Raw genomic sequence first — 19,408 nt, 5'->3', positions numbered from 1 at the left:
AGAGCTCTGGAATCAATCTTTTCTCCGGGGAGCATTGATATGATTTATAGCTATTGACGCTGTTGCTGGTGTGGCATGGATCGTCATGTATATTATTTCATTTGAGACGGCCTTTTATTGATTCAACAACACAACAATGCTCTTCTTGTCCAGCTCCGAATAACAATGGTGATCTCACTTATTTCCTCTTGTGCATGACAGATACTGTATGCACCGAGCCTGCATCTATATGCATGCATTTGGGAGTGCATTTCCCTGTACACGCTGTGCACATGTACTGGGGACAAACTGAACATCGTCATGGCTCTCGGAGGGGGGGCTCCATCTTTAATGGGCCTGTTACATACTGCACAGTTCCCACAGTGAGTGGTTTAGAAAAGCAGGATAATTCAGCTCATATAAGAAAGGGCTGACTGAGGGAGGCTTTACATCTTCTATATTATCCATATTTCTCATGTTTTTCTTCCTCCGTCACTGCTGTATTCCTTATATTTTATGAGGCAGTCCTTCTAGTTTTTAAAACGTCTGCGTCTGTCAGTTTATGTGCACGAGGGCTTCAACTTTGAAGTATTTAAATCACCATTGCAAATGCTGCTACAAAGGTGAGTCGAGTGAGGTTGAATGCCATTTAGCAGCATTTGTGAGTTATAAAAGAGGTCTGAGGATCAGCACTTTGATATGTGAGTTTTCAAAGCAGCATGAGACAACAAACGCATCACGAGCTGCAGGTGCATCAATCAGAAACCCTGTGTAGATATTTAATATTTCAAGGAGAGCGGTCACAGAACATGTGGGAACTACAGACAAATTGCGTCGACAACAAGAAGCAGCCATCACATATTGTTACCAGGCATACAATGGACACAATGCATATACTGTATATATATAACATATGGAAAAAATAACTGCTAAATGGAACCACATGGTACTAATTCAGGCATGTATAGATTGTTATTTTAAACATTTCATACACCTTCAATCATCTATGACCACGACTGCTACTACAAGCAAATGGCCAGTGCATAAATAGATTTTGTGCTCGTTCATTCTGCTCAACACTGCTTCTATGCATTGACTTTAAATATCTTGCACTGATACTGGATCCAAAATTTGAACTTTGAGAAACATGTTAAAAATGGTTCAAACCATTAAACAAATTTTAGACATATTAGAAACTGTCTTTCTCTGGACACAGCCAAGATATTAATGCATGCTATGATCTTTTATGTCTTATTTCATTACATGTTGGGGGCAGGCTGGCGAAACACCCATAAGACCTCTTGAGTCCTTATACAAACCAAAAAAGCGGAAAAAAGCCATTGCATTTTCATCACTGTAGGCTAAATTGGTGCCTGGTTTATAACATTTTAAATGGTTTGGCCCCTCCTCCACCACATCACTTTGTTTGTACTCGCTCAGTAAATTCTATTAGATCCTCAACAATATCCTCTATATTGTACAATACCATTTTGCCTTTTTCTGTAAAAGCCACAAGTCAGTGAAATAATCTATCTGACGTTATGAGGAGCTGCAGCTCCGTCAGCACATTCAAAACCATTTTAAAACGTCTGTTAAAAGCTGCTCAGCTCTGTGCTCACTGACCTTGAATTCGGTCTGACTTGCTTTTGTCTCACAAGCACACATTTGTGATGAACTATTGTGTATAGCTTTGAATTGTGTGTCTTGTGTGTTCTATCTTGTATAACTTTGTATATTGTTTTTACCCTGAACTGTTTGTTATTGTGTTCTCAATCGGACTACAGATGTGAATTACATCTTAAAGCTATAATCTAGTACGGTGCATCAAATGGCGACATTAATGTTTTAAACTGGACATGGTCCCTTCTAAATAAAAAATAAATAAATAAATAATATAATGATATAACAGCCGCTTGCTTCTCAGCAGTTTAACTTCCTCCCCGACCTCCTGCATTAGCATTTACATTTCTCCATTGCTGTGTATCTCACACTCTGCTTGGTGTTTGTGAGTTTATAGAGGCAAGTCTGTGTCACACTTGGGCAGATTTATTTTGAAGCGTCACGGGAGCGGGACACACTGCTAAACCAAAATCTGCTCCGTTATTGTAATAAATAGTTAACACTTTGAATGAGTATCCTAATATGACCCACCTTTTATAGAAACGTTTTCAATGGTGCCTTATCCATTCCCAAGTTACTTATCCTGCTCATAGTTGTGGTGGAAGCAGGACACCCTGATCTACCCGTGAGTCACCTCCCAGTTGGTCATGCCTCCAAAGCCTCCAAAGGGAGATAACCAGAAAGCACACTTACTAGATGCCCAAACTACCTGAAGTGGCTCCGTTCAATGTTAACTGAATGAATTAGACAGGGTGTAATATAGTCCCGGGTTGCTAAAGACCCGAGGTATGCATTAAAGGGTGAAGCAATCCATCATTTATGGAGAGAGAAGCACGTGGTCAGACTTCAAGGTGCTGATCTTCATCTTGACAGCATCACGCTGAGCTGTAAACTGTTTCATACTATAGGCCAAAGTCTAATAAAAGAAAAAGGACAATATCATCTGCAAAGAGAGAGCATTCTCCAACCTTGACGAGTTCATTGTACGTGCCTGACTTCATGTTGAAAATGGACAGATCTCACTTTGAGTGTATTGGGAATGAATGTCTCCCATCTTCCCCTGCAACTCATATTTTAGCAGCACTAGTCCAGATCTATAAAACACATTTTTCTTCTTTTTCTTTGTTCCTACATCTGCACCCAAGACTTAATCTCTTGAATTCAAGCTTTGACGATCATTACATGGTATAACTTCAAAATGACTCCTAAAACACTGTGATTATGTGATGTTTTAGCTGTAAGGGAACACGGCAGTCTGCAGTCATTTGTCTCCTCTCATTTCTGCTCTGCCGCGGCTTGTCGTCTCTGACAGATTGTCTGTATCCATCTCAGATACCGAAACGTACGTCTCTTTATCTGTCTGGGATTTCAGTCTGTTACATCTGCCGCGAGTGAGAAAGCGAGTATAGAGGAGATTGAGTGAAAAGTGGAGACAGCAGGATCAACAGAGAACAGTTTGAGACCGAGCCAGAAGCCGGAGGGATGGTGAGAGAGAAAGAGAGAGCTTTTGAAATGAGAGTGATGTGGAGAAGTTAGAGAGCAAAACTAGAGAGGAGGAACAGGTACATGTGGCAGAGGGAGATGTAGATAGTGAAGGGAGCAGAGGGGGAGAAGGAGTCATCGGGCTCTCACCCCGACTGGGTGCGTTAATTACAACTTTAATTAAGCTTTCAGTAGTGGAGAGACCGCTGCTGCCTTCTGTCCTTCACTCACACCATAAACATGACCCTCAGAGTGTGGATATTGGTTTCATAATTTGTTTGTGACAGTGTTTGTGTGGCTGTGTATCATCATGTACTACACCGTGCAGTGTATCTGTGTGTGTTTGCGTGTATGTAATTGCCTATATTGCAATTAAAGGACAAGGCTACATTTCATCATTTTCAAAAACTTTCATGAAGAAACCAAAAACAATAATATATTTATCCTTTTAACAAGATCAAGAACTTTATGGTTTACACCTCGGTGTCATAGAATTATATTGTCATCCAAAACATCCCAAATCCCAAGATGAGAGAGAAAAGTGTGTTTTTTCATGACATTTTTCCACAAAATCCTGAAATATTAAAGCCTCCCACCTCCAGCCAGTGTTATTTCCTGTTTAAAGTACACACAGTAAAAAATATTTAACGGTTTAATTTGATTTCTTTAAGTTAGTTTCTCTTCGTCTAGAAATCCTAGGAAAGAAGTCAGGATGGACGATTTAACTTACTTTGATTTAGTTTGATTTTGAGTGTTAATATGTATGCTTTATTAGTCATTTCAAACTATTGTACATAAAGGTCTGAAAATCTGATGATGTAAGTTATGTGGATTGGTATAAATTATTTTTGGACTTCTCATTGTGTCATTTCAAAATGTACTGCATCCAGGATCTGGTTTATATTAGTTTGTTTTATCTTGTGCATTGTGGGCATATTTGGATAAAAAACCTCTTGATTATAACTACTAAAAGACGTGGAAGTCGTGAAATAAGCTGCAACAATTATGACGTTTAAGCATCTATTGCGTGTCAGTGCTTAATTGTTAAATAAGTAATTCGATAAATCTTGTGTTGTAATTTGATAGATTTTAGTTTGTTGTTAACCTCAAAGTTTATTGTAAAGAATTTTACACATTTATGATTATAAGGGTTATTTGTATAGAAATTTTACATTTAAAAAGTGCTTTAAAGACCTTCAAGCAGTGAGACAAAATAAATAAATATGCTTGTAAGAGTTAATGTAAGCGATTAAAACATTTTCAGCCTTATCTTTATGTATTTGTCATACTTTAATATGCATATAAACCCCATCACATTTGTTAATGCTCTTCTTACATCGTGTGGCGAGGCTCATTGCGTGCCCCCAAAATCCATCACCAGATGATGCAAGAATGAAGTGAGCAAAAGCAAGACAGACTCACTGCGGCCTCAAGCCCTCTAAACATTCTCCTTACCAGAATTAGACTTCTACTTCAGTAAAGTATAAAATTAGATGACAAAGTAGAGAAACAGCCCTTTTTATTTCTGGTTCCTGCATCTGCAGGATTTGGCTGGTTAACAGGACAAGATTCCAACAAATGTCTTGGTGGATACAATCACATCACGTTCATAAAGAAAAGTCATAAAATCGGCCAGTGTTTGTGTGTCTGTTTATTTGTTTCTGCATGTCTGAAATTGGTTTCTCTCCCACACCAATAGAATTTGCCTGATGTCTTATGAGACCAGAGAGACGCACCGTGACTCACTAACACATCATGGTCTCTAAAGCGAGACGGCTTAAAGTGGTTTCATCTTCTGCTCACTTACCGTCTCTGTCACTTCCCCCTCCCCGTGTTCCTGTCTCACTCTTACTTCTTAACGTCCTCATCTCTCCCCACCTGTCTGTCTGTCTTACATGTATTTAACTCTGTACTCACCTCCAGTGTGTCTTCTGGTCTCTCCCCAGTGGTCTTCCAGAGCCAATTATGTTGTTATTTAAAAAACGGATCCAATCAGCAGCTAATTAAAGAGATAATGGGAGAATAATGACCCAGGCTGAGAGCTCAAGAATGTATGGATGGAGAGACGGAGGGAGCGCAGAGCTGTGAGGAGTGACAGAGGAAAGCTGTGCTGCAAATGTAAAAGTTAAATTGCTGACTTATTGTAGAGGAGAATGAAGGCTGGCCTGTAGTGTAACAGGTGTAGAGGTGGAGAAAGTAATCGGGGGTAGATGACAGGCTGAGATGAAAGTATACAATGATGAAGTCACTGACAGATGTGACCCGCTGCTCGTCCAGCTGTTACCTGCCAGAGGCAGCACAGCTGGGGGACGAGGCAGCAGGGAGGAAAGTCAAACCTTTATGTTGGTGGCAGATGATGGTGTGAAGTGCAGAGGATATACAGTTCATATGATGCACTCCAGGGGCAGTTTTTCTTCAATGCATTTATTGATGTGCTTAAAAGCTCTATTTTGGAAAATATGTTTATTCGCTTTCTTGCCGAGACTTAGATGAGAAGATTGATACCAGTCTCGACAGGCCTGTATGCTAAATATGAACTAGCCTGGCTCTCTGTTAAATTAACAAAATCCTCCCACCAGCACCTCTGAAGCTCACTCTCATGCTCAAAGGAAAACAATTTCTTTGAGCACTGGAGGATATTGAATTTTCACCTCATTATTTAGTCAGTTCATGTGTCGAGATTTGTTTAATAGGAAGTCACCAAGCCAAGAACCAATTAGGTAAGACTTTGATGGAAATCCAGATGTGTGTGTTTTCCGTTGTTAGATGTTTTCTAATGGATGCTGAGACTTAACCTGACGCGCCAGATGGTTTGTTACACAGAACCATCTGAGAAGCTGTCACTGGAAACTGTTTGGAAAAGGGCCGCCACATTAAAAAAATACTCGGCAGATGATCGGATGAACCATCTGTCAATCAAACTCTTGCCGGAGCCAGTCAGGAGAAGAGCAAAAGCATATTTTCCATCGAGAAAAGCCTTCAGTGCCTTTCTTCCGTTTCTTTCACCTCTCCGTGTCGTCGCCATAGAGTGTATAGAAGAAGTGGACGTAGTCACCGTGACATCTCTAATCGGTTTGTGGACTGCCGTTTTGAAGCCTCGAGTTCGGAATTTTGGCCGTCGCCATCTTGGTCTTTTGCAACCAGTAGTGACACGACAGTGTGGAGCTAAGTACAACCGAATGTGGAATAAGACATTTTTAGGTGACCAAAATGCAATACAATTAACTTTCATGAACAGAAAACACACTGTGAAACGGTTAAAGTTGTAAGATGAAAACGGACAACTTCAAGACCGAACAATGCCTTTGTAGCGACCCATCATTCACAAGGTAGCCACGCCCTAAAGCATACACTGCTTTATGGTCTATTTGACTCTGAATGGGACCATCATTTACTAAATGAACATCATGCTGTATTGAAGAAGAATTGAAACTAGCGATTGAGAACATAAACTCATGTTTACAATGTTTACTGAGGTAATAAATCAAGTGAGAAGTAGGCTAATTTTCTCATAGACTTCTATACAATCAGACTTCTTTTGCAACCAGAGGAGTCGCCCCCTGCTGGCTGTTAGAAATAATGCAAGTTTAAGGCACTTTGGCTTTGGCTTCACTTTTCAGACCCAGAGGTTGCCCACTGGTCGTTGCGTCACACACATAAACCACGCCCATAGCTGCCAGTAGCTCCTCACAGGACGCTGATTGGTCTGATCACTGGCTGGCCGGACACAAACGCATTACCTGAAGCCTGACAAGATAGATTTTCATGCAGTTCTCAGATCTCGGATCGAATTTTTTTTAGTGAAATTATGACTTTTGTGTACTTTTGGGCTAGGCTCCTTAGAACCAGTTACGGTACCTCTTAATACTAAAGCACACAATGATATTTAGGACAATAGTGCACTTTCTTTTAACATCAGTTTGGGGAAAGCTCTTTGCTGTTTCAACATGAAGAAGTGAGGTTGATAAAGAGATGGTTCTCTGAGTTTGGTGCACAGAGACCTGACCTCAACAACCATCCAACACCTTCGGGATGAACTGGAACGCCGACTGTGAGCCAGACCTTATCGCCCAACATCCGTGTCCAACCTCACTAATGCTGTTGTGGCAGAGTAGGAGCAAATCCCTGCAGCCAGGCTACAAAATCCTATAGAAAGCCTTGCAGGAAGCGTGGAGGCTGTTATAGCAGCGGATTAATGCCCATGGTCTTGTAATGAGATAATAAACAGTCAAATATGGGTGTAATGTTCGGCCATGTAGTGTGGCCGCATCATCTTTTGGTGCTTTGTAAAGACTCGGCAGCAGCTTGGACGTGGCTCTATTTGTATTCATTTTTAATTATAGCTTATTGCTTTATTGATGAGGATGCCTGTGTATGGTAATTTGATAGATTTTAGTTTGAATACAGCCCTGTTATGTGTTACTCCACACACCAAATACATACATAAGAGATTGCTCACTGAGAAATGATTGATTCCAGGAAAACATGAAAAACCCTTTTTATATCTGTGTTCTTTCACTCTGCTTTCATTCTGCCTGTAATACGATAATGACATCTTCAGTTCGGTTTCTATCAACATCACTCAGGCTAATCACTGGTACTTCCTGCCTCAGCACTTAGGAGATCTAAAGTGCCTTTTGGTCTCACTCTCTCTCGACAGGTGGAGGAGATCCGGGGTTTCATCGAGTCTCTGGCAGAGAAAGTTGAGGAGGTGAAGAGGAAGCACAGCGCCATCCTCGCTTCACCTAACCCAGATGAGAGTAAGGCTGTTTGTCTTTTCTGTTTAATTATTTCAAACAATTCTTGCAGCTGAACACACTGTTCTGGGACCTTCACAACTCTTAGCGCTCCAAAAATACTGTATTATACCTTTTGTACGAGTTTTATCAGGGTTGCATTTGTATTCTCTCGTTCTGAAATACCATACAGATGCGTGGCGTTAAAGGAACAATCAGAAAAAATCACTACCACCACTTTCCCAGAGGACTAAGAGCCTTTTGAGGAACTCAGTCACTTAGCCTACGCTCAACTGGAACTATTGGGGCAGGGCTTGCAGGGTTAAATGCCAGTTCATTCATCAAAAAGAGAATGTGCTGGGTGAATATAGTGTCAATAGGATGAGGGGTTGAAAGGGGCTGAATGAGTGGAGAAACATAATGAATGCAGATGCTTCCCTACATGGAACAAGAGGTTGTTTTGATGAGTAGGAAAATGACGTGACTCATACGGCCTGCACATTCACCAAAAACGTTTTAGACTGCTCTGTGGTGTTAGGTCAGTCTTCATTTTGCTCTTAGATTAGTCTAATGCATGTTTGACAGTTTCACATAAATAAAGACTGACTTATTTTAATCCTTAAAGGTATAATATGCAAAACTTGTATAGACTGATACAAAAATAATCCCTCTCAATCATCACATATGCCCTACTAGAAATGTGAGGTAAGGTCTGTTTCTGCAGAGACCCTGCAGCCCTCTGTCTGGATTTTCTCTTTTCTTCTTATTTTGATTTACTCGGGACGCTTCTGGATATCTGCAAACAGCCTTTGGGCCCAATGGCTGGGAAAACCCCAGCCAATAACAGTGTGCAGGGTGTGCAACCCGTTCAGGTGGTCAAATATCGCTGCTTTGTCACGCCCCTCGGCTTCTAATGCCGAGGCACGAGTCCTTTTTTACTCTGTTAGATAAACAGCGTCCGTATTTCACGGATGAGAACGGGTTGTGTTATGTGCACGTGTTCCAGTGATCCCCAGCTCCTCTGTGAGTGCAGCTATGATCAGTGTATGTCTGTAGTTTAACGAGAGCAGCGCTGAGTCACATCCAGCAGACAGGAAGCATTCATTCATTCAAACTCCGGGTACTCGGCACCTTCCCACAGGATTATGTGGAGTTGTGCAGAGTTAGTTGTATGTTTTAGAACCGCCGGGAAACAATCAGAAAATAACGTTTTATTTGTCTGATTTGCTGCTTTGTTCTCACTAACGCCGCTCTCTCTCTTCAGTCACTATATAGCTCGCTAGACCATCGCTGCTCTCTGTGCTGCTTGTTGAGCTGAGGAGGTGTGGCCAACTTTGAATGCTATACATACTATACCTTTAAAAGTAAGCCGGGCTAACTCTGAACAATGTTGTGGAGCGAGCAATGACGAGGGAAAGATTTTTTAGATGCCGCAGGAGCCTGTTAGAAATATACAGCAGTGAGGACTTTGTCAGTTTCATTTGTCAAAGGAAACTAGGGGGATACTAAAATATTGTTACTTTTGAGTAACGCAGTATTATGTTTTGTGATGCTGTATTGATTCTCAAAAACACTGTATTGATTTTAAATTAATAGTTTACATGCAAAGATTCGTGTCAGACTGTGGTTCATTATGTGTTGTGTTTAAATCTCCGACTGCTAGATAGCATTGTTGTAATCTATCTTCAGCCATTTGACTCTTCCACTCCAATGTAATGACGTAAACTGAGACAGGAAGTAGCATAAGGGCGCACAGCTAACGTTTTTTTAAACTTAGATTTTAAACATATGGTAGCGTGTTCTTTATACTATAACAATTTTAAATTTAAAAAATCACAATATATCGCCTTGCTTAAAGTATCGCAATATATTGAATCATAACCCCTGTATCATGATACGTATTGTATAGCCAGATTTTTGCCAATACATAGACGATGCTGACAAGGAAACAGATGTACTGAGTCCTGCCACATTTGTACTGTTAAGACATTCCTAGCGTTAACACTAGTAACCACAGGTATTTCCAAATAAACCAGAACTGAAATCTTAAAGATTATGACATTACTCTCGGTTTTTTTTTCTTCTAATATGTCACCCATGTGTATTTCCCACATGTGATTCATCATGAATTTATTGATTCAACCAAAGAAGACTACATTGTCCAAGCCAACACTGATCCTTTTGCACAAACCTATAATATACCGCTCCTAATGATAACACTTTAATACTGCCATGACTTTCTTAAAGGAAAGCAGAATAATTACTGTTATCACCATTTCAACAGCAGCAGTGGTAGATTCCACCGAACAAAAGAAAGAAAAATGAACCCATTCCTTAAAAGATATTGAGGGAATGAAGAACAGTTTGTCAGAAAAGCAAAATGTCTGCCCTTGAAGATGTTGAGAGCCGTCCTCATCCACCGATCAGTCCTTTCTGTCCTTCTGAGAGTTTATGCTCTCACTGTAAAATCTCTTACAGTCTTCTTTGTCCATTTTTCTCCACTTTTCTGCTCCCTCTCCGTTGCTCTTTAATTCCATCTTTACCTCTTCGCTTGCTGTTAACACCCCGTCTCTTCCCTTTGCCCATTTCAACCACTCTCCTCTTTACTTTTCGTTCAGTGTGTACAGGATGCTACTATCCATCCTTCCTCCTCTCTTTCTATCTCTGTCCTCTCACACCTCCTCCTCTCTCATTTCTGTCAGGGCATTGATCTGGACCCCTGCTCTCGTGAGGGGGATGTTACTCACTAGTACCCCCCCCCCCAATCCCTTTTACTCTCCATGAATCCCTACTTCCTACCTACCTGAAAAAAGCATCGATCTGCTGGCAGCAGCAGGCATCAGATGAGCCCTTTAACTAGCCGGGGCGTGCAGATGACACACAGAGCGGAGCAGCAACGAGGCAAGGTGCTGCATTTAAGATACAAATTCTTCCAGAAGTCGCCTCCTTTGTGACTCAAATCAATGCTCAGTGCGTGCGTGCGTGCGTGCGTGCGTGCGTGCGTGCGTGAGTGCGCAGGTGTGTGTGTGTGTGTGTGTGTGTGTGTGACTGCCTGATAAATGCACATCAGTCAGTAGCTGATGTAAATGTCAGGGTCGTTCATTACACAGAAGTCAGTGTGCTCTTCGCTGTATGCCTGTTGCATTGTGGCCGCTGACGGGAGCTAAAATGATCTGAATACCTTCATCAAGGATGCTCCTCCGTCTTCTGAGCAGCATTATATATTATGTATGCGTGTGTGTGTGTGTGTGTGTGTGTGTGTGTGTGTGTGTGCATCATCTGCTATAAATCAAATTGATATAGAAGTAATTTGCATCAACTAATTACATTTTTCTATCAAGGGTTTAGTTCATAGGGAATTGCGAGAAAGAAAAAAAATTAAAAGGCGTAACATTGAAATGTTAATTTTGAATGCAAGACTGAAAGTTCACTGTCAATGTTTCTCATTACATTTCCTGACAATATGTGCTACTGACATCTAAAGCATAATTAATGTTTTCAGGCAACTCAAACTAGAGGAAAAGTCAGGAGATCATAAATACATTCGGATTCATCCTCTGGGCACCATGAATATCTGTACCAAATCCCATAGCAATCCATCCAACAGTTGTCAGGATATTTCACTAAAAGCCAAAAATGCCAACCTGCAGTAGTTGTTGCGATATTTTAGTCTGAGCCAATGCGGTGGACTGACCGACCAACATCTCCATCCTTAAGGCCGTGACACACCAAGCCGTCAGACGCTCACCGACGGCCCCAAACTGTCCGACGGCCAATCGTGGGCCTAGTTTTTGCGGCCTGTCCGTCGGCTCTAGTCTGCCCGTGATGGAATTTATTCGGTCGATTCAGCATGTTGAATCATCGATGGTGGAAGAAGTTACTCTGATTAGCTGTTCAGCTTAAACGAATCAGTGCACGAGAAGAGAAACGGAAATGAGGAACGCAAGCCAACGAGTAAAGTCTAGAGGAAAACCGTGGAAAAGTGGTGAGTGAGAGTGGTGTGAAAATGGTCTTGCAAACGGCGCTTTATTTCATGTATGTATCATAACAACGGCTTGTATATCCGCCGGTGGAAGGAAGCATATTTTGTCACAGATTACAGTTTGTCTTTGACATTTCACAAATAGGTTTCATAAAAACTATGCAATGTGTTGTTACGCCATGTGTGTCTTTGTGTGTAGAGTTTCTGTCTCTGTGGTAACAGTCACATTTCTGTGCTTCAGCCTCGACTAGAGCGTGTCATCAAAACTAATTGCGCGATGGCATTTTAATGTGAAATCTAAGGTGCTTTAAGACCGACGCTGATTCATTGTTGCATTGAAAATGTTGCTCGCACAAAAGGCCAGTGTGGTCTTTCATCATTTTCATGAATATTCTGTTTGTTTTATAGCTTTTTTCAGTCAGTTATTTTGCAATATACCGTCTTGCTGCTGGTATTCTTTTATGTTCTTCCCTGTGGTGAGAGGAGCCCGTTCTTTTTCTGTTCCTCCCACCAAATCAAATTTCATTTCAGTCCCGATGAGAACGAGTCTCTTCCTCCTTTCCTCTTCTAACACAAGTGTTACTCTCACAGTAGTTTCTCACCGAAATCCTCCTCTCCTCACTCTTTCTCTGAAAGTAGATGCTGAGACTTTGAGTGTGTGATACTGAGAGTGAGTCTTTCACGACTCAGCGTAACATTGTGCGCCGGTAAACCTTCTGTTTCTGTCACGGTTTATCAGTTTCATAATCACATCTCCCCAGCCACCACCCACCTGGACATCTTCACGACCCCGACCTTGCCCCTCTCCTCCTCCTCCTCCTCCTCCTCCTCCTCCTCTTCCTCTCCCTCTGCTGGGGAAGCTTTTGTGACTGAGATGTTTTCTAGTGATCTCCATGCAGGGGGTTAACTCCATCCCACTAGCGGAGCCCATATTAACACACACACACGCACACACACATGCTGACACACATGCAGCCGCCTCTGTGTAATATTACCTTCACCCATGCATTACACATTATCCCATATCACAGTTTACCCACCCCCCTAAATGAAGCATGGCAAATTTCCACCAGGGAATTACATTATACAATATGTGTGTGCCTATTTTTACTTGCTTGGTGTTAAGGATTTGTGCGTTTGTGTGGGCTGTGCTCATCTGTGTGCAGTAGTAGGTTCAATAATGATGATAGATTAGGTAATAGCCATCAGGTTGTAATGGCTATTGAACCTGCGTTCCCTCATGAGCAAATTCCTCTAATGCAGGAAGGAAAGACACAAATGCATTTTATATTTAGAAGCATGATTGAATTCACATTGCCCATTAAATAATTGCATTATTTGTTTTGTTTTCTAGTATTGTTTATCGGCCTTGTGCAGCGCTGCTTCTGGTTATTTTGATCGATGAGACCGTACTGGATAGATTTCATAATGAAAGGCCAAAAAGTCAGCGATTCTCCTTCGGGAGCATCAGTGGCCTTTACTCTCAACTTTTCCTCGGAGAGTGTAATGTGAAATGAAATACAACGTTTTGAAGTCTGATTACTGGGTATGGCTAATCTCTTTCAAACTGTCATCACCCTCTCGTTAGTCGCAGGTTAGATATTTGTCATCATGGTCCTCACTGGACGGAAGCGTAGTTGAATCTGTTGAATCTGTTTTGTAGCAGAGGACAGCAGAATTTTCCGCCTTTGTGATTTGAATAAGGTTATATTGCACTGTCCAGCCTTTGTTGAACATGTCTGCCATCCAGTGTATTTGACAAGACAGATAGACTACACTACTTATTTACATACAAGGTGATTGGCTGGGAGTTATGAGGGGTGGAAGTAAGACAAATTAATTAATAAAAATGGAGGTGATGAAAATGCATGTAAAATGAAAGATGGAGTGATAAGTTATCAAGTGATTTGATAAAATTGAAAGCTGATTTGACTAAAACAGTCGTGATATGATGAAAACAGAGCCATGTTTCATCATTTTTCACCATCTTACATTCATCATTCACGACACGAAATTGCCATTTATCATTTAAGGAAAGTAGCCTCAAGGGTTCAAGTAACAAAAATTAACTGAAGAAAAGAGACGTGATGAAAATGCTTACAAATTAATAATGGAAGTGATGAAAAATGTATGTGAATTGAAAAATAGAGTGATAAATTGTCAATTGATTTGATAAACTTGATTGACATTGTATTTGAAACAGTGTTGATCTGACAATCGGCTGTCGACAATTCATCATTCACAGCACCCAGATGGTGAAAACGATGAAACATGGCGCTGCTTTCATCATATCACGAATGTTTTAGTCAAATCAGCTTTGAATTTATAAAATCACTTGATAATTTATCACTCTATTTTTCATTTCACACGTATTTCTACGGCTCCATTTTTCACATGCATTTTTATCACCTCCATTTTTATCAATTCGTTTTTGTTACTTCCACCCCTCATAGGGAGTATCATGTGTTTGCTTGCTTTCCCTCTGTATTCTCTTGCCTCCGTAGTGTATTGTAAGCCCATATGAGCTGGTTGTATGACACTTGTCATCTAAACATAAGTACAGCTTTTGCTCCTTGAGACGGTTCTCCATAGTTGTCCAAATGTACATTGTTGAGTAGTAAAATTGTCAAAGCCAGAAAATCCATTGTTATAAATGTTGTGTATCCAGTTAAAGGAGCAGTGGGTGACATTTAGTGGAATCTAATGGCAGAAATGGAATATAATATTAATAAATATGTTTTCTTTAATAGTTTTTCATTACCTTAGAATGAACCGTTTATATCTACATAGGGAGCGGGTCCTCTTCACCGAGCCGGCTGCCATGTTTCTACAGTAGCCCAGGACGGACAAACCAAACACTGGCGCGAGGGCCATTTTCACGTTTTCGTGTCAGCCACCGTAGTTTTCCTACACGCTTGGCACACGGGAAAAGTCTCAGTTGGTTGCAATCTGCAATCTCACCGCTAGATTAATCCCATAAAACAAGATAATCCATCCATGCATGACATCTGACACCTGTACATGATAACAATTGACACTTTCAATCAAACCTATTGTAAATTTTAGAGTCTCCAATTAGCCCAACGTGTTTATCTTTAGACCGTGGGAGGAAACCTGAGGAGTGATCATGAAAGATTGATCCCAGTGCACTTAATGTGCCTTCCTGGCATGTACATTAAAACCATTTAAGACAAGCAGCCTGGAGTAATACTGTACCTTGCAGTGCTGTCTATACTACTTACTGTAGAGGATGCAAAAATCGATGCAAAACCAAAAGAGAACGAGTAAAGGGGATTTAGATTTGTGTTTTCTCTCAGGACTTCTGGCTGCTGAGTGTTGGATTTAAACTCCAACTGTTGCCTGCTAGAAAATTAGTCCACAAATTAGCGTAAACCGAACAACTCTATCTGGGCTTGTCACACATGAAGATGAGAAATTAAATTTGCTTTTGTCTATTTTCACATTTGCATTTTTACTAAAGGAACACAAAACCAAGTCAGAAAATGGAGGATAATATAATGTGAGGACAAAGTATATATATTATGGGTGGTGCAGTTTGAATTATACAACCCAGAAGGTACAAAATCCACAGTTTTTGTTGAACTACCACCATGCTACTGAAAAATATACTTAAACTTCTAGTCTAATTAGATGCAGAGAATCCGCTCCTTAACACCGATACTTGAGTTTATTTAACAACATTTCTCAGCCTGTTTTTCCAACCACTTAGTGTTTGCTCCCTCTGACATCTCCAGCCCCCAGTTTCTAAAGAGCATCTTTCCTCCGACTCTTAAAAGTCCTCAACTCGCAGCTCTGGAGATGCTTGTTTTAATTGCAGCCTGTGAGTGTTACTATTTCTGGTATCAGTTTTTGGCTGAGTGCGCTCCCACCCTCGGAGCGCTGTTTGCCAAACCTCCTCAACCAAAATCTGATAGTGTTGTGTAAGTTCCCCCATCTCTCTGTTTTCCCTTTGTTCCCCCTCAACCATTTGTTTCTCTCCTTTATCTCTCTTTTCTCTTACATCTCCCTCATAATGTCCAAGCTGATATAGCTTTACAGCCATTGAAGACACAGCCTCATCTTGTAGAATAATAATATCCCTCTTAAAGTGAGGTTAATACGATGTCAAAGCCAAGGCTAAGGACACACACACATTTATGCACATAACAGAGTTCAATGCCAGTAAGATAAATCAGTTTAACTGCCCTCTGTTCTCTTGACTCCTGAGCCAGCGGTCAGCGAGAGGTGTCTGGTGTTAATGCTCTGATCTAGATTGAAACGTATGAAGTGTTGGGAGGCAGGGAAGAGGCTTCACTAACTCACAGTAACCCTGATTTACGGTTTTGGAGGATGTTGCAGGAGAAAGAGAGGTTGTTAGAGAGAAGGACGGGGTTGTTAGAAGAGACTCAATCAGATACAACACCCACATCTGCTCTTGAGTGCTGCCCAAAAAAATCATGTACTGTGTTTTACTTGCAGACACTATGACAGCTATAGATATTAGTCTGAATCAGTGAGCAAACGATTTTGAAAAGTGAAGCCAATGCGGAAGTGCCTTAAACTTGCATTCTTTCTAATAGCCAGCAGGGGGCGACTCCTCTGGTTGCAAAAAGAAGTCTGATTGTACAGAAGTCTATGAGAAAATGAGCCTACTTCTCACTTGATTTATTACCTCAGTAAATATTGTAAACATGAGTTTATGGTCTCAATCGATAGTTTCATGTCTTCTTCAATACAGCATGATGTTCATTTAGTAAATTATGGTCCCATTTAGAGTCAAATAGACCAGAAAGCAGGGGATGCTTTAGGGCGTGGCTACCTTGTGAATGACAGGTTGGCACCACAGCGTTGTCCGGTCTGGGAGTTGTCCATGTTTTCGTTTCTTTCAGTTTGTTTTCAGTTCATTAAAGTAAATTATAACCTCTTTGGTCACCTAAAAAATTCGTATTCAGCGTTCAGTGGACTTAGCTCCACCCTCTCGTGTCACTTCTGGTTGCAAAAACCAAGATGGCGACGGCCAAAATGTCAAACTCAAGGCTTCAAAACAGTAGTCCACAAACCAATGGGTGACACCACGGTGACTACGCCCACTTCTTATTTACAGTCTATGTCTCTGAATAAATTTGGAACCTTCCTGATGAAAGTGTGTTATCATGTTTACATGACAATGTCCCAACACCTTGTACTTCATGTTTGACGGTAGATCAAGGTGTGAAGTGTCATTCAGTATTAGTTTGTCCTGGTTTTTAACAATAAGGGGAAAATATTATTTAAACAAAACAATATGTTTAAAATTAACCAATGTACAGTTTGTTTGAATAATAATGGCTACTTTGAAGCAGCTACTGAATATTTACCAGTGTGCTTGTTTGCGTATTTGTATTTATTGCTTATTTGTATTGTTTATTATTCATCATGGAATAAAGTCTAAAAGTCCATGACAAATAGAGTAACATCAGTCATTAACTGTAGAAACACTTTGCAACAACAGTTAGACTGGAAAGGTAGAGATGAGGAAGTATGTTTAATGGTTAAACTTGATCTGTGCTGTCAGTTTGTCATTAGGCCTACCTGAGTTCGTCCTGTATTCCTGCAGTAAGGCAAATATCAGTCATGTTTGAGGGATGAGCTCACTTTCTGTCTCTCCGGAACATCAGACAACTGGACTCTAGACGATCAATAAGCGGCGCAAACACCCAAAGGACTGGTAATATATTTACAGAGAGCGCAGAGGGAGACAGAAAGAGACGCTGCGAGATGGAGAAAAAGATAAATGGTTGCAAGTTAGCGATTGGAGTGGCAGCAATTGACCCTGAGTTAGAGTAGAGGAAACAGAAGTGGCTTGGTTTCTCGTCAGTGTCGTGGTACCCTGACATCAGTCTGACACACACACACACACATTATGTCGATATAATAATAGGAATGTGAAAGACAGACTGCTTATTGTGACAGTCAGGTGCAGTGTTAGGTGCAGGTTAAAGGAAAAGTTCGACATTTTGGGATGTATGCTTATTCATTTTCTTCCCAAAAGATAGATGAGAGAATCAATACCACTCTCACGTCTGTATGCTAAATATGAAGCCAGCAGCCGGCACACTTAGCTTAGCACATAAACAGTGAGAAACAGCTAGCCTGGCTCTGTCCCAAAGTAACAACATCGACCTACCAGCTCCTCTTAAAGCTCACTAAGTAGCATGTTGTATCCTGTTTATTTAATCTGTACAAAACATGAAGTGAATTTTTCCCGCACAATACAGAGGCATTTCAAAGATGCGAATAGATGCAAATTTGAGGCGGGCGATACAAATAGACGTGAATACACGTCCAGGCGGGTTGAAATATTTCAACTTGAGCGAAAAGTTTGCGTGACGCTGTGTCACGAACGCCAATCAGCATTGGGATTCTCTTCACATCACAGAGAATAACAGACTTATTGTCACCGTCTGTGGGCACCCGGAGCTCTACGACTCAACATCAGTACTGTACAGAGACGGAACTAAAAAGGAGAGGGCTTTGAGAAAATTGAGTGATGCCATAGCACCATGGTAAGCTCTGAAAAAATGTTAAATGTGAATATATGGAAATATGTATTTGTTCCTTGATTCCAGCTATCGATTGTACTTTACTAGGGCGAATATTTGCAAGTTGCGAAATACTCCAAAAACCCTCCAGCGGCCATATTCATGCGAGTAACACGAGGCAAAGATTCCTGTTTGGTCTGAACACACCTTTAGACTATTTCTTAGTCAGGATCAGTTGACAGCGGAGACTCCGCGAAGGACTAAATAGTCTTGCACAAAACAATCCATAAAATAGCAAACCTTTCATTTAAGGCTCAAGTTTGAATTAATGCAAAGCAGAGGAAACCTCTAGTGTCATGTTTGTTAAATTGTTTCACTTTGTGGTTGTTGGTCTACAGTGAAAAAGTCAATAACTACACCAGATGACCTGATGGCAAATATGTTTTTTACTGATATGATGAAGATAAACATCTTGGCATGGCAGCAGAGCAGGGATAACCCGAAAAAACCTGATTAACATGTATCTGTATCAAAGTATGGATGTCACAATGTCAGCGTTATTCTCTACCTGTCCACCAGATGGCCTCAGACATTACTTTTTTGTAAATAAATCTTTGAACTGCACTAGCTCTGCCTCCGTCATCTGCATTTGGGTCCTATCCCTGTTGCCCCACTCCAGCCGTGACAATGGAGAGCATTCATTTAAAAAAAAAAAAAAAATTAGCTTTAAGTTGGAGGTGTTTCATTTTATACCCAAATTTAGAAATGTTGTTGATCTGCATGTGTGATAGATGCACCTGGTCACATAATACTGTTGACTGTTGCAGGTGACAGATATGGAGCGTTATGTTCATGCTTCATGCAGAGCACTGAAGTGAAAGAACTTCATTCAAGCTTTGCAACATGAATGGTCCTAATTGGCTCATTCATCAGTTGCTTGGCCACCAGCTGGCTAGTATCATCCAATCATGTTTTAACAGGTGTTGAGCGCAACAATTGTAACGTTTTTCTGCGTGTTGTTGCTTTCACAAAGGCTTAATGTTCATGTGTTTGTACTGGGGGGATTAGTTCTTCAGCAGTATCCAATC

General features: G+C 40.9%; 1 protein-coding gene across 5 annotated transcripts in view; it reads left to right on the top strand.

The window, feature by feature from the left end:
* LOC119491074 (syntaxin-1A-like) overlaps positions 1-19,408 on the top strand; it is a 68,789-nt gene that overhangs the window by 19,025 nt on the left and 30,356 nt on the right. For all 5 annotated transcript variants that reach the window (XM_037774702.1, XM_037774703.1, XM_037774704.1 and 2 more), the window contains exon 3: positions 7,742-7,841. In XM_037774702.1, coding sequence (XP_037630630.1) covers positions 7,742-7,841 — 100 coding nt within the window. The remainder of the gene's footprint in view (positions 1-7,741; positions 7,842-19,408) is intronic.

This window comes from Sebastes umbrosus, chromosome 7 (genome assembly GCF_015220745.1).
Source record: "Sebastes umbrosus isolate fSebUmb1 chromosome 7, fSebUmb1.pri, whole genome shotgun sequence".
Classification (NCBI taxonomy): Eukaryota; Metazoa; Chordata; class Actinopteri; order Perciformes; family Sebastidae; genus Sebastes; species Sebastes umbrosus.
Note: the sequence above shows the minus strand (reverse complement) of the source record. Positions and strands in the feature narration are given on the sequence as shown.